The sequence below is a fragment of the Phoca vitulina genome, unplaced genomic scaffold (assembly GCF_004348235.1).
Source record: "Phoca vitulina isolate PV1807 unplaced genomic scaffold, GSC_HSeal_1.0 scaffold11, whole genome shotgun sequence".
In the NCBI taxonomy this organism is placed as follows: Eukaryota; Metazoa; Chordata; class Mammalia; order Carnivora; family Phocidae; genus Phoca; species Phoca vitulina.
The window spans coordinates 26,963,291-26,978,207 of record NW_022589714.1 but is presented as its reverse complement, the minus strand read 5'-3'; the positions used below and the strand labels follow the sequence as shown (position 1 = coordinate 26,978,207).

The 14,917-nt window shown below is 37.7% G+C and overlaps 1 protein-coding gene and 1 pseudogene across 2 annotated transcripts in view; both read left to right on the top strand.

Moving 5' to 3' along the window:
• PRIM2 (DNA primase subunit 2) overlaps window positions 1-14,917 on the top strand; it is a 365,514-nt gene that overhangs the window by 38,664 nt on the left and 311,933 nt on the right. For both annotated transcript variants that reach the window (XM_032409573.1, XM_032409574.1), the window contains exons 2-5: window positions 882-1,043; window positions 3,067-3,170; window positions 5,829-5,908; window positions 7,305-7,425. In XM_032409573.1, the coding sequence (XP_032265464.1) occupies window positions 882-1,043; window positions 3,067-3,170; window positions 5,829-5,908; window positions 7,305-7,425 (467 nt within the window). The remainder of the gene's footprint in view (window positions 1-881; window positions 1,044-3,066; window positions 3,171-5,828; window positions 5,909-7,304; window positions 7,426-14,917) is intronic.
• The window catches only part of LOC116635732, a 34,625-nt pseudogene continuing 27,766 nt past the window's right edge, over window positions 8,059-14,917 (top strand).

Here is a 14,917-nt window from a genome sequence, read left to right as displayed (position 1 = left end):
GGTGAAAGCCGAAGGATAACATGGTGGGGTGGGGGTATTGGGTATTGGTTGGTTGGGGCAGAGACGCAGGTGCCAGCGAGTTGAGGAGAGAGAAGCTTCGCCGAAGGGCTCGGGTAGGATCGAGGGGGGTAATTTTTATAAGGAGCTTGTGGATGCTTCCTACAGGGAGTTCGGAAAGACTGGATTAGGAAGACCTGTACTGTTTCCCAGGGTCATGAGATAGGAAGTGAGTAACTGGACCTGGTCCATTAAGTCTCTTCTCTGGAAACCAGAACCTACCGTGCTTTCCTCCAAATTCACGATTGCAACCCGTATAAAATCTCATCTTAACTCTTGGGACTGCAGAGGTGCAAGGGCGGTGGCACACAGGCAAAATAGCTTGGTTTTGATGTTGCCGGAGGTTACGACCACCACCTGCATTTCACCTTGCACACAGGGCCCTCACTCGCATTACAGAATTGTTACAGGTGTGTTGTAGAAAATCTGGAAAATACGGGGCGCCTGGGTGGCTCAGTCGTTAAGCGTCTGCCTTCGGCTCAGGTCATGATCCCAGGGTCCTGGGATCGAGCCCCGCATCGGGCTCCCTGCTCTGCAGGAAGCCTGCTTCTCCCTCTCCCACTCCCCCTGCTTGTGTTCCCTCTCTCGCTGTGTTTCTCTCTGTCAAATAAATAAATAAAAAATCTTTAAAAAAAAAAAAAAAAAAAAAAAAAAGAAAATCTGGAAAATACAAAAAGACATGTTACCCAGGAATAACCACTGTTAACATTTTATGAATGCCTTTCAGTTTTTTTCTGTGTATATGAAGTTATTTTTTGCATTTGTTGTTTGTTGTTTTCAACTCCATTTGCCATTATTTTAACCATTTTATGTTTCCTTCCAAGGTAACGAGATGCAGTTTTCTGGAGGAAAGCGGAAAAAACTGAGGTTGACAGGTGACCAGAAGAATGTTTGCTACCCTCATAGCCTTCAGTTTTACTTGGAGCCACCTTCTGAAAGCATATCTTTGATCGAGTTTGAAAACTTGGCTATCGATAGAGTTAAATGTGAGTGATACTTGAATTAGAGTTTGTATGTTCTTGAGAACTTCACTTAAAATTTGGGGGAATGAATGAGAGTAATTTATTTCCTTCATTCAATTCATTCAAGAAATATTTATTGAGGGCTTGCTATTTTATTTACTGTATAGTGTATATTGAGTGCCACTATATTCTAGGTTGGGTGGGGATTTTCAGATGAATAGTGTAATTCTCATATTCGTTGAAGTTGTATTCTAGTACATAGATACACACATCCAAAATAATAATCATAATTTAGTATTTTAAGTGTCTTATTAGAGGTAAATAGTGGTGCTCTTGAAACAGGTGGGAGTGACTTAGGCTGATTAAGTAAGACTGCTTAGAGAAGTTGAAATGTAATCTGGACCTCAAAGGATGAATAGAAGTTTCTCAAAAGAAAAGTAAAAGCTTTTTTCAAGCTGAGATAATGGACTGTACAGAGACTTGGAGGCACGAGTGAGAATGTTATATTTGAGGGAACAGTGACAAGTTTAGGTTAGGTGGAGAAGAATGGATAACCAAGGGCATTTTGTGCCAAGCTAATGGTGTAATATCGGGGTATAAGAAGGATGTGGCAGTTGTACTGTGGGCCTGCTTATCCTCTGTGTGTTAGTGAAAGAAAGAAATAAGCTGGGCATGAACTGAAACAAGTAATAACAGTGTCTTCTGAGTTTATGGTCCAGGATATCCTTGTGGGAAAATCAGAAGGTAAGGTAGGATACTGTTAGTCACTTTTAGAAGAGCAGAGTGACAGGGCATCTGGGTGGTTCAGTTGGTTGGGCAACTGCCTTCGGCTCGGGACATGATCCCAGAGTCCTGGGATCAAGCCCCGCTTCAGGCTCCTTGCTCAGCGGGGAGCCTGCTTCTCCCTCTCCCTCTGCCTGCTATTCCACCTGCTAGTGCTCTCTCTTTGTCAAATAAATAAATAATCTTAAAAAAAAAAATAGAAGAGCAGAGTGACAACAGCTAATACAGACAGGGAGCACTCAGTGCTTGTTGAGTGAAGAGTGAAGACAAGGGAGAAAAGGGTTTTAGGAAGCTTAGCAGTGTCAGATACTTCATAGAGATTAAGATGATGATTGAAAAGTGCCCCTTGGGTTTGGCACTTAAGGAGTGAGATGGTGAAGGCCTGAACTAAGGCAGTAACAGTGTCAGGGATAGGAAGGGAGCCATTTACTGAGGAGGTATTCCTGACAGGATTTGGTGATTGTTTGGATATGAGGAGTGAGGGGGCAGGTGAGAATGGCTGAAATTCCATTTTGGATGATCTGGTGGTTAGAAACTGTGCTAGTGGAGATGGGGATGGCAGGAAGAGGGGCAGGACGGAGGGGAAGAGAATTAGTTTAGTTTGGGATACCGTAATGAGGTGCCTGTGGGGCATGGGTTTATGTTCAGGATTCATTTTAGAAGTTTTTCATTCTTATAAAAATGCTTTTCATAATGATGGAAGTAGAATTCATCTGAGCAAGGATTGACAAGGTGCTTTGGGAACCTTTGAACAGTTATGTGCATCTATTCAGGACAGTTCATTTGGATCATTGAAGGGTTTTGCTTCTTCACTGTTGGGTCTTCTCTACTTCATCAGTAAAGGAAGGGCTATTTTTTCTGATGAGTCTCTGCTGAGTAAATGAAGCAAACTGACAGCTCCACATGAGGGATGCAAACAGGGGTGCTTAATTTTTTTTTTTAATAACAACACTTGAATTCCTCAACGGTGGTGGCTCAGTACACAGTAATGATCCCCCATCCCTCTCCCTCTGTTTGAGAATCCCTGGTATTAGATTATGTTATGGGACATGTATATTTTCTGCACATGGATGGAGATTATTTTCCCATAAATTTACGTAATTTGTATAACGTACTTGCAGAAAATAAAGCCATTACAACTTGTCATGTTTTAAAAACAAGTAATTATGGGATTGCTATTCATAGACTTTGTCTTAGGACTTAGTTTTTAAAAATTATCTTGCAATCATACATTTTTTTCTTCTGTTCTAAAAATATTTTCTAGTGCTAAAAGCAGTTGAAAATCTTGGTGTGAGCTATGTGAAAGGAACTGAGCCATACCAGAGTAAGTTGGAGAATGAGATAAGAAAGCTCAAGTTTTCCTTCAGAGTAAGTAAAAGTGGGAGAGAAATGTTCTTCAGTTTGTATATATTTATATAGTGAGTCTTGGTTGTGGAAAAGATCTCACATTAGGCACAGGGCTTTAAAAAAGACTTATATAGCATAGACTCTGCCTGAAGGGATATCTGCAGTCCATTAGGGGTGATTGACATGTAGTCAGATGATTATAATATAGCAGGGTTTCTCAACCTCGGGACTATTGACATTTGGGCCTGATAATTCCTTGGTGCAGGGAGTGTTCTGTGCACTGTACGATGCTCATTAGCATTTCTGACTTCTGCCCAGTAGATATCTCCAGACATTACCGGATGTACCCTGTGCACCACAGCATGAAGGGTGCTGTTAAATGCGTGCTCCAGGAACTCCAAGAGCACCTATAATTACCCAGCTCACACCGGGGAGGTTTGGGAAGGCGTCCCAGTTCCAGGTAGTGCTGGAACCGAATCTGATAGATGTGATCAGATTTTTATTTTGGGGAGATGACTGCCAACAGCAGATTGAGTGGGCCTTGTCTGGTAGGAGGAAAACCAGTTCGCCTGGAAATGATGAGACTGAATTGAATGGGGAGAAGAGGACTGATATTAGAAGATACTATGAAGGTCGAATGAAAAGATTTTAGTGACTAATTGCAGGGAGAGTTAGGAATGACACCCGGGTTTCTGGTTAGGACAACTAAGTGGATGGTGATAGTATTTTGAGAGGTGATATACAGGAGGAGAAGCAAGTCTTAGAAGGAAGATGTTGAGTTCTAGACATGAATTTGAGGTGCTCATGGAAATGCCTAGTGGATAGCTGGTTATGCATTCAGGTTGGACTTCGGAGACATCTGGAGTGGAGGTATGGATTTAAGAGGAAGGTTGCTATCATCAGGAGGAGGAAAATATTTGAGTGAGAAGATTATGGCGGACAGGATGTGAAGAATACCAATATTTAAAGTGAAGTAGAATTGGGGGAGTCTGGGAAGGAGATTGAGAAGGAGTTGCCTGAGAGGTAGGAGATCATCGGGGATAATAGTGGCATGGTAGCCAAGGAAGGCTGGAGTTGATATAATAATGATCATGGTATAAATACTGATACCATAGCAGTAACAACAGCGAGCATTCATATTATGCTTATTTACTGTATCCCAGAGATTGTTCTAAGGACATTACATATATTAACCCATGTAATCCAGTTAACAGTCTTATGAGGCAGGTACTGTTGTCACCCCTATTTTATAGATAAGGGAATGGAGTTATTGATAAGCTACCTAACTGGCCCAGCTTATAATTTGGTAAATGGTGGAGCCAAGATTCAAATCTGGACATTTTGTCTCCATGGTGGTACTCTTAACTACATAATTTCAGAAAGTTAGGATCATGTAAGATGAATTGTACAAAATCCGTTTGGATTTATCAGCTCTGTGGGGCCTTGTAGATAGAGGCAGAAGCCAATGATGGCAGTGTTTGGAGGAGGGAGGTGGGTATGGGATATGTACTCTTAAGATGGCTAGCTGAAAAGACGGGAGAAATAGGTCTGAATAAAGAATTTATAGGGAAAAGAGAAGACCTACACGACAGGAGATACTTGAACATGCTTATAAGCTGAGCAAAGAAATCTGGAAGAGAAAGAAGAGGGGAGTTTGAGAGAGCATTTGATAAATCAAGATCCTTAGGACAAAAGAGTAGATGGGTTGCATGGCTTAGGTTTAGGGATTAGCTTATATAGGAGGAGGGAGAGATCTTTTGTCCACAGAGTTGGAAGGGAAAGTAGTACAGTGTGGATGCAGAAGCTTGGAGCTGAAGGAGTTGGCCCGTGGCCTTTAATTTCTGTAAAGTAGGTGAAGTTACCTGTTGGGAGAGAAGGGGAGTGGTGTGGTAGGGAGCTTGGGTCAACTAGTAAAGACTGAAACAGCATTTCTAAGAGTGAGGAAAGATGAGTATGTCTCAAATCCCTGTTCTATTGTCATAAGCATTGTGACCCTGGAAAAATTATATTACATCCCCGTGCCTCAGTTTCCTCATCTTTAAAATAGGGATTTGGTAGTGCTTACTTCATAGAGATTTTTTAAAGGATTAAATGGGTTAATAAGATTAAAAATGCTTATAACAGTGCCTGGTAGCTCATACGTGCTCAGGACTTGTTCCCTCTTAACTGTGTTGGACTTGAATAAGGATTCCTTGGTGCTTATAAAGGTCCAGTTCGTGTTAGAGGTTGTGAAGTTTTAATATTCCAAATTCTCAGTAATTGTGTATTTTTTTCCTCAGAGGTTCTCAGTGTTTTGGGAATAGGACTGTAGAGTGTAGCTGTAGATCTATTTAAAATCTAGGTTTTATCAAATGGTTAAATGAAAGCAGTTGAGGGTTGATGGAAGAGGTGGTTGAAGAGGTGAGAGCCCTGGGTATGGGCTGGGTAAGAAAGGAAGTTAGGAGAGGATTTGATAGGAAGAGAGAGTGGAGTCCAAACCCAGGAGGTTTTGTTGATATCAGTTCAGTTCTCATTTCATTTGATTGCTATCTTACATAAAATGATAATTATCTTGGAAAGCAAATTATGAAATTTGTATTTGAAACTTTAACTTTACCATTGGCTTATGATGACTCTGTAATTCTTTATACTTCTTACCATTCCAATGCATTTATCTTACTCATGTGCCATTATTTTTAGGAAAACTTAGAGAATGAGTATGAACCCCGAAGAAAAGATCATATTTCCCACTTTATTTTACGCCTTGCTTATTGCCAGTCGTGAGTATACATTTATGCTTTCATAGTTGAATCTGGTATCTTGGGTTATAAATTGGTACGGGGAAGCTGACGTGTATTGTACTCAACATTGAAAAACTCAGAATAACATCAGAAACTGGCGATTGATGAGTTGAACACTGCTGTAGCGAATTGTTTGAAGCCAGTTTACTAAAAATATTGAAAAAATTCTTTTCTAAAATTTGCCTGTTGAAACACTTGTTAGCTTCATGGGACAGGCTCTTCATTTGGGATTTGAAATTGGAGGGGATTTCAGGAAGAAGAAGGACTTTTGCTACTGTTTTCCCAGAAAAAAATAGTGGCACTATTTATAAGAAATAATGACTCAAACATATACTTGTATTTGGTACAGATTTTTAGAAGTTGAGATCTATGGGCTAGTGCCCATTAGATAAGATCTTTTCCTTTGCTAGTTCGTTTGTTATAATATAGTGCCACCCAGAGGGAGAAGGAGTTAGTTGCTTTTTTTTTTTTTTTTTAACTTTTTTTTCCCTGCATTAATTTTGGCTAAATAGCGTACTTATTGTAAGTTTTTTTTTTTCCTGTTTCTTTCTGTTAATAGGCTTAGCATATGAGAATCTTGAAATTGTTTTCTATCACAAGATTATAACTGAGAAATTATTCACCGTGTTTGGTCCTGGAGTTTTTCTTTTGTAAAAAAGCATGTGCATTTTATGTAATTTATGCAGTAAATGAATTGCTGACAATCTGTGAAAGTCACTTTGGAAAAAAAAACTAAATCATATATACATGCAGTAGTAAAATTATTTTGTGACAACAATAATGCCCATTATATATTTTATGAATTAATATATTTATATGTTGGCTTTTAAAAAATTGAGGTATACTTGCACATATTAAATTTTGTGAAATTATAAATTATAAAGCTGTAAGCAAAGTTTACTTTCAGAGTTTCTCTGATCATAATCTATTCAGAGATAAAGTTACTTTTTTTTTGAGATAAAGTTACTTTTAAAAAATTTACTATTTATTTGGCATTGATGAAACCACCTTAGGCTGAAGGAATATCCCATTTTCTAATGTAAATGACTATTTTGCAGTTAAATGCAATGAACTGTGTTCTTTTATATTATTTGATAATCAGCTAGGCTCAAGGTATTCTGTATTTAATTCTTTTAATTTTATATTCATAATATCTCTCCCCATGTTCAGCACATCCCTGGTAGATTGTGTGTGCTATGTATCTGTACTCTTTATTATAATAGAGGACTTGTATGCTTTTAGCTTCTGTCTTTTGGCGTCTTGCTTATGTTTGAATTTTATTTCATAAAGATTTCTTGGATTTAATAATTGGTGGACTTTTAAAATAATATTGGGCTTTTCATTTATGCTTACCATTTCCCTGTCTCCATTTCAGTGAGGATCTTAGACGCTGGTTCATTCAACAAGAAATGGATCTCCTTCGATTTCGATTCAGTATTTTACCCAAGGACAAAATTCAAAATTTCTTAAAGGATAGCCATTTGCACTTTGAGGCTGTAAGTATAGTTTTGTATCCATCTTCAAATTGTTTTCATCATTCTCCCTTCCTGTTGGCCTTCAGTGCTAGTATTAACGTGTGGCATTCTTTCTCTTTACATTTTCTTCTGAAGTACCTGCGTGAAAGAATAGCTGTTGGCTTTGCACAAGGAACCTTTCCTTTTCCATGACTAGAAGAAAAGGGGCTCCTTAGTACCAAAGTCTCACATTTAGTGACTTTATTAAATATGTGACTTGTGAAAGCACAAAATTAATTTATACAGGTTCATCTTTAACCAAAATCTTCTAGGCCGAAGATTTAAAGCTAATAATGTATTAAAGGAAATAGAGAAGTGCTAGGTAGTATATATTTCCAGTAATGAAATATAGTTTAGACTTTATTTTAAAAGTCAGTTGGTAAAATCTCTGAGGAGTTTTAAAAATTATTTTGCAGACAAATCTGAATGACTTACGTATTGTAACTATATGAAAAAGAAATGTCTGGGATATATTTAGCAAGTGTAAGTATTGTGGGTGGAAATAGGATTTATGTTTTTTAGGATGATCTATGCTGTGGAGGGAAGGCAGAAAAATTCTGTCATGGAGCACTTAGATGTTAGTAGGATTGAGTGAGTCTCCATTTTGGTGTTAGAATGAGTGACTTGAGACCAAATAAAGTAGAAGTTGGAGTGAAAGACATTGTTCTGAGAAGTGGAAAATATACTCATGGTGTACAGAAACTGTGGGTTATTGAGTTGGTGGAAAGAGATGGCATGAAGGGAAGTAAACAAACATTTGATAGACATTTAGTGTTGATTATGTGTGAGGGAAGCACTTTGCGCAGTTTCTCTCCTTTCTAAGAGCCCCATGAGATTTCTTTTTTTTTTTTTTTAAAGATTTTATTTATTCATTTGAGAGAGAATGAGAGAGAATGAGCATGAGAGGGGGGAGGGTCAGAGGGCGAAGCAGACTCCCCGCTGAGCAGGGCGTCCGATGTGGGACTCGATCCCGGGACTCCAGGATCATGACCTGAGCCGAAGGCAGTTGCCCAACCAACTGAGCCACTCAGGCTCCCACCCCATGAGATTTCTAAATAACATCTACGTGGGCATAGGAAAGTGTTGAGCCTAGATCATCTGACCCAAATCCCATGCATTTTCCCTTTTGTCTTTTTTTGTTTGTTTGTTTTTAACTTAGATCCTTAGTGAAGTCCATTATTGCTAATATCATTTACAGTTAATGTATGCTTTTATATTAAAAATAATTTATTTTTTCCTGTTGTTGGAATGAATAGAGAAGGGCACGGGGGTGGCTCTTGATCTCACCTCAGGTCTTGATCTCAGGGTTGTGAGTTCAAGCCCCGCATTAGGTTCCATGCTGGGTGCTGGGGATGGAGCCTACTTATAAATAAATAAATAAATAAATAGATAGATGGATAGATAGAAATAGAGAAGTGTCCTTGAAGATGTTTTTTATTCTTTTTTTTTTTTTTTTTAAAGATTTTATTTATTTGAGAGAGAGAGAGAAAACACAAGCAGGGGGCGGGGCAAAGGGAGAAGGAGAAGCAGACTCCTTGCTGAGTAGGGAGTCCCACGTGGGGCTTGATCCCTGGACCCCGGGATCATGATCTGAGCTGAAGGCAGATGCTTAACCAACTGAGCCACCCAGGCGCCCCTAAAGATCTATTTTTTATTTTAAAATGTCTCAGTGTATTGTCAAGTATAATTTTTTTTAAGCAAAAACCATGTTTTTTTTTTTAAACTTTACAATTTAATTATGTACAGAAAAGTGCATAGATCATAACTATATAGCTCTATGAAGTATCACAAAGTGATCATTACCAAAGTTAAGAAATGGAACAGTGCTATCACCTGTGTACCTTGTGCCTCCTCCTATTCACTACCTCCTGTCTCCCGCCTAAAATTAGCTACTACCTGACTTCTAATATCATAAATTCTGCCTGATTTTGAACTTTATATAAATAGTATCATACAGTGTGTCTTTTTCCCCCAGCTCTATTGAGTCGTAATTGACGTATAGCATTGTGTAGGCTTAAGGTGTCCAAGGTGATCATTTGATACATGTGTATGTTGTGAAGTGTTTACCACAATAAGACTAGTTAACACATCCTTCACCTCACATAATTGCAATTTTGTCATGGTTATGGTGAGAACATTTAAAATTCACTCTCATAGCAACTTTCAGTTATAGAATACAGTATTATTAACTATAGTCACATGATATTATGGCAATGGAAGTGTGGACTCTTTGACCAACGTTTCATTTTTCCCCACCCCCTTGCCCCTGGCATTCAACATTCTGTTCTCTGCTTCTATGTATTTGGCTTTTTTAGATTCTACATTCCATATGAGATCACAGGTATAATATTTTATAATATCTTTATTGAGATAGCATTCACATATCTTGAAATTTACCCTTTTAAAATGTACAACTTAGGGGAAGGGAAAAAAAAATAAAATGTACAATTTATTGGTTTTTAGTATAATCACAGAGTTGTACAACCATCACCACTATTTTAGAACATTTCATTACCCTAGAAAAGAATTTGAGAATTATCCTACCCATTAGTAGTCACTTTTGGTTTCTTCCTCTCATCCCTTGGAAGCCACTAACCTACTTTCTGTCTCCGTGAATTTGCCTATTCTGGTATTTTCATATAAATGGAATCATGTAACTTGTGGTCTTGTTACTGGTTTCTTTCACTTAGTGCAATTCTTTTTAAAAATTAAGTATAATTAACATACAGTGTTGTATTAGTTTCAGGTATACAATATATAGCAATTCAACAATTCTATACAATTCTCAGTGCTTATCACAATAAATATATTCTTAATCCCTTTATGTATTTCACCCATCCTCCCACCTACCTCCCCTCTGGCAACCACCAGTTTGTTCTCTGTATGTGAATCTGTTCTTTGGTTTGTCTCTTTGTTGTTGTTTTGTTTCTTAAATTCCACATATGAATGAAATCGTATGGTATTTGTCTTTCTCTGATGGACTTATATCACTTAGCATTATATCTTCTAGGTCCATCCATGTTGTTGGAAAGGGCAAGATTGCATTTTTTTATGGCTGAGTAATATTCCATTATACACACACACACACACACACACACACCACATCTTTTTTATTCATTCATCTATGGATGAACACTTGGGTTGCTTCTCTATGTTGGCTGTTGTGAATAATGTTTTACTTAGCACGATATTTTAAAGTTTCATCCATGTTGTAGCAAAAATCAGTACTTCATTCTTTTTTATTGTCAAATAGTATTTCTCTGTTCAACAGTTGATGGACTTTGGGTTTCTACATTTTGGCTATTAGGAATAATGCTGCAGTGAATATTTATGTACAAGTTTTGTGTGGATATCTTTTTATTTCTTTTAGGTGTATATCTGGGAATGGAATTACTAGGTCATAGGGTAATTCTGTGTTTAAACTTTTGAGGAACTGCCAAACTTTTTCAATGTGGCTGCACCATTTTATATCTTACTGGTGTACGATGGTTTCCCTTTCTCCACATTTTCACCCACAATTGTTGTTACTTGTATTTGAATGTAGCCATCCTAGTGGATGTGAAGTGGTAAGTCACTGGGGTTTTGATTTACATTTCTCTAATGATGAATGATGTTGAGCATCTTTTCATGTGCTTACTGGTTATTTGTATATTTTGGGGGGAATGTCTATTCAAATCCTTTGTATGTTTTTTTAATCGAGTCATCTTTTTATTGTTGAGTGTTAATTTACATATTCTGAATACAATAAGATATATGACGTACAAATATTTTCTCTCTTAGGATTGTCATTTCATTTTGATGGTATCATTTGCAACACAAAGTTTTTAATTTATGTGAAGTCTAGTTTATTTTTTTCTTTTGTCACTTGTACTTCTGGTGTCAGATCTAAGAAGGTTTTGTCTAAAGGAAGGTCATGAAGATTTTCTCCTATGGCTTTCTCTAGGAGTTTTTTTTTTTAAGATTTATTCATTTATTTTAGAGAGCGAGAGAGTGAGCTAGTGTGCACAAATGGGAGGGGCAGGGAGAGGGAAAGAGAATCCCAAGCAGACTCTGCCCAAAACATGGAGCCCAGTGCCTGGCTAAATCTCATGACCCAAGATTGTGACCTGAGCCGAAACCAAGAGTTGGACACTTAACCAATTGCACCACCCAGACACCCGTCTAAGAGTTTTATAATTTTGGTTCTTACATTTGGGTTTGTGGCCCATTTTGCATTAATTTCTGTATATTGTATGAAGTAGGGGTCCAACTTAATTTTTTCGCATGTGGCTGTCCGGTTTTCAGGTGTCATTTGTTGAAGTGGCTATTCTTTCCTCATCAAATTGTCACTCTTGTCAAAAGTCAGTTGACTGAATTGGTTTATTTCTGGACTCTTAATTTTATTCTTTTGAGCTGTATGCTTATTCTTATGGCAGTACTGTATGGTCTTGAATATTGACTACTATAGCTTTGTATATTTGAAATTGAGAAGTAGGAGTCCTTTAACTTTGTTCTTTTTTCAAGATTATTTTGGCTATTTTTGTTCCTTGCATTTTCTTAAGAATTTTAGGATTCACTTATCAGCTCTACGAATAAGTCAGCTGGGACTCAGACTGGGATTCAGACTGAGATTGCAGAAACCATGTAGATCAGTTTGGAGAGTTTTGCCATCTTAATACTAAATGTTTTTCATGAACATGGGATATTTTTATTTTTGAAGGTTTTCTTTAATTTTTTCAACAAAATCAAGTACTTTTGTTAAATTTATACCTATAAGTATTTTATTCTTTATTTTTACTTTTAATTTTTTAAAAGATTTTATTTATTTATTTGTCAGAGAGAGAGAGAGAGAGCGAGAACATGTGCAGGCACCCACAAGCACCCACAAGGAGGGGGAGTGTCAGGCAGAGGGAGAAGCAGTCTCCCTGCTGATCAAGGAGCCCTATTCGGGACTTGATCCCAGGACCCAGGTATCATGACCTGAGCCGAAGGCAGACGCTTAACGACTGAGCCACCCGCTGTCCCTTATTCTTTATTTTTCAAAAATTTTAATTTAATTTGATTTTTAAGTAGGCTCCATGGTGGGGCTTGATCTCATGACCCTGAGATCAAGACCTGAGATGAGATCAAGAGTCAAATGCTTAACTGACTGACCCACCCAGGGGACCCCCTTAGTATTTTATTCTTTAATGTCACTGTAAGTGGAATTGTTTCTTTATTTCATTTTTGGAATATTTATTGCTAGTTTATAGAAGTTCAATTGATTTTTGTATATTGATCTTGTATCCTGCAACCTAATGGAACTCTTAGTACTAAGAGGTTTTAGTGGATTCCTTAGGAGATTATGTCTCACAAATAGAGGTGAATCTTACTCATTACTTTCCAGTCTGGATGCTTTTTATTTCTTTGTTTTTGACTAATTTCCCTAGCTAGAATCTCTAGTATAATGTTGAATAGAAGTGGCAGTAGTGGACATCCTTGTCTTGTTCCTGATTTTAGTGGGAAGAAAGCATTCAGTCTTTTACTTTGACCTATGATATTAGGTATGTTTTTTTACAGATGACTTTTATTCAGATTGAGAAAATTTCCTTCTAATTTTATTTGAGCATTCTCATCATGAAAGGGTGTTGGATTTTTGTCATGTGCTTTTTTTTTTTCAAAGATTCTATTTATTTATTTTGACAGAGAGAGAGACACAGCGAGAGAGAGAATATAAGCACGGGGAGTGGGAGAGGGAGAAGCAGGCTCCCCGTGGAGCAGGGAGCCTGACGCGGGGCTCGATCCCAGGACCCTGGCATCATGACCTGAGCCAAAGGCAGACGCTTAACGACTGAGCCACCCAGGCGCCCCCGAGTCATGTGCTTTTTTGCACCTGTTGAGATGATCGTATGATTTTGTCCTTTATTTTGTGAATATGGTGTGTTACATTAATTGATTTTTGGTCCCAACCTTGCTGGGATATTCCTGGGATAAATTCCTCTTGCTTATACTGTATGATTGATTGATTGATTGATTGACTGATTGGAGAGAGAGCGTGCACGCACCAGCGGCGGGGTAGACGGGCAGAGGGAGTGGGAGAATCTCAAGCAGACTCAATGCTGAGCCACCTAGGTGCCCCTGTATGATCCTTTTTATATGTTGCTGGATGATTTGCTATAATTTTTTGGAGGATTTTTGTGTTTATTGATAAGGGATGTTAGTCTGTAGTTTTCTTGCGATGTCATTGTCTAGGTTTGGTATCAGGGTAATCTTGGTCTCAGAAGGGGTTGGGAAGTGTGAAGTGTGTCCTGTTCTTTTGGTTTTTTTGGAAGAGATTGTGAAGGATTCGTGTTAATTTTTCTTTAAATATATGTTAGAATTTAACCAGGGAATCTGGGCTTAGGCATCTCTTTGTGGGGTGTTTTAAAATTACTGATTCACTCTTATTATAGATCTATCCAAATTTTCTATCTCTTCTTGAGTCAGTTTTGGTAATTTGTGTTTTCTAGGAATTTGTCCATTCACCTGAGTTATCTAATTGATATGTACACTTGTTCATAGTATCCCTTGTAATCCTTTTTTAAAAAATTGAAATATAGGGGCACCTGGGTGGCTCAGTCAGTTAAGCATCCGATTCTTGTTCTTAGCTCAGGTCTTGATCTCAGGGTTGTGAGTTCAAGCCCTGCATTGGGCTCCACGCTGGGTGTGGAGCCTACTTAAAAAAAATTGAAATATAATTAATATCCAATATTACATTAGTTTCAGAAATCCTTTTTCTTTTTTTTTTTTTTTTAAGATTTTTAATTTATTTTATTTATTTGAAAGAGAGAGACAGAGATAGCGAGAGAGAGCACAGGCAGGGAGAAGAGGGAGAAGCAGGCTCCCCGCTGAGCAGAGAGCCTGATGTGGGACTCAATCCCAGGACTCTGGGATCATGACCTGAGCCACCCAGGCGCCCCTCAGAAATCCTTTTTATTTCTATAAGGTTGGTAATGTCCTTTCATTCTTTCATTACTGATTTTACTAAGTCTTTTTTTTTTTTTTTTTGGTCATTGAGTTAGAGGTTTGTCAATTTTGTTGATCTTTTCAAATAACTATTTGGTTTTGTTAATTTTTCTCTACTGTTTTTTCTACTCCTGTGTCTTTAATTTTTGCTATTTATTATTATCACTTACCAGTCTTTATTATTTCCTTCCTTCTGTTTGCTTAGGGTTTAGTTTGCTCTTCTAGTTTCTTAAGGTTGAAGTTTAGGTTACTGATTCAAGGTGTTTTTTTCATTTTTAATGTAGGCATTTACATTAACCCTCCTCTGAACACTGTTTTAGATGCATTCTGTGAGTTTTGGCTGCGTTGTGTTTTGTTTTCATTAATATCAAAGTATTTTCTTTGTTTTTTCTTTGACTTATTGGTTATTTTGGGTGTTGTTCAACTTGTATGTATTTTTTTTCAAAGATTTTATTTATTTGAGAGAGAGCGAAAGAGAGAGAGCACGTGCAAACACAAGCAGGTGGAGGGG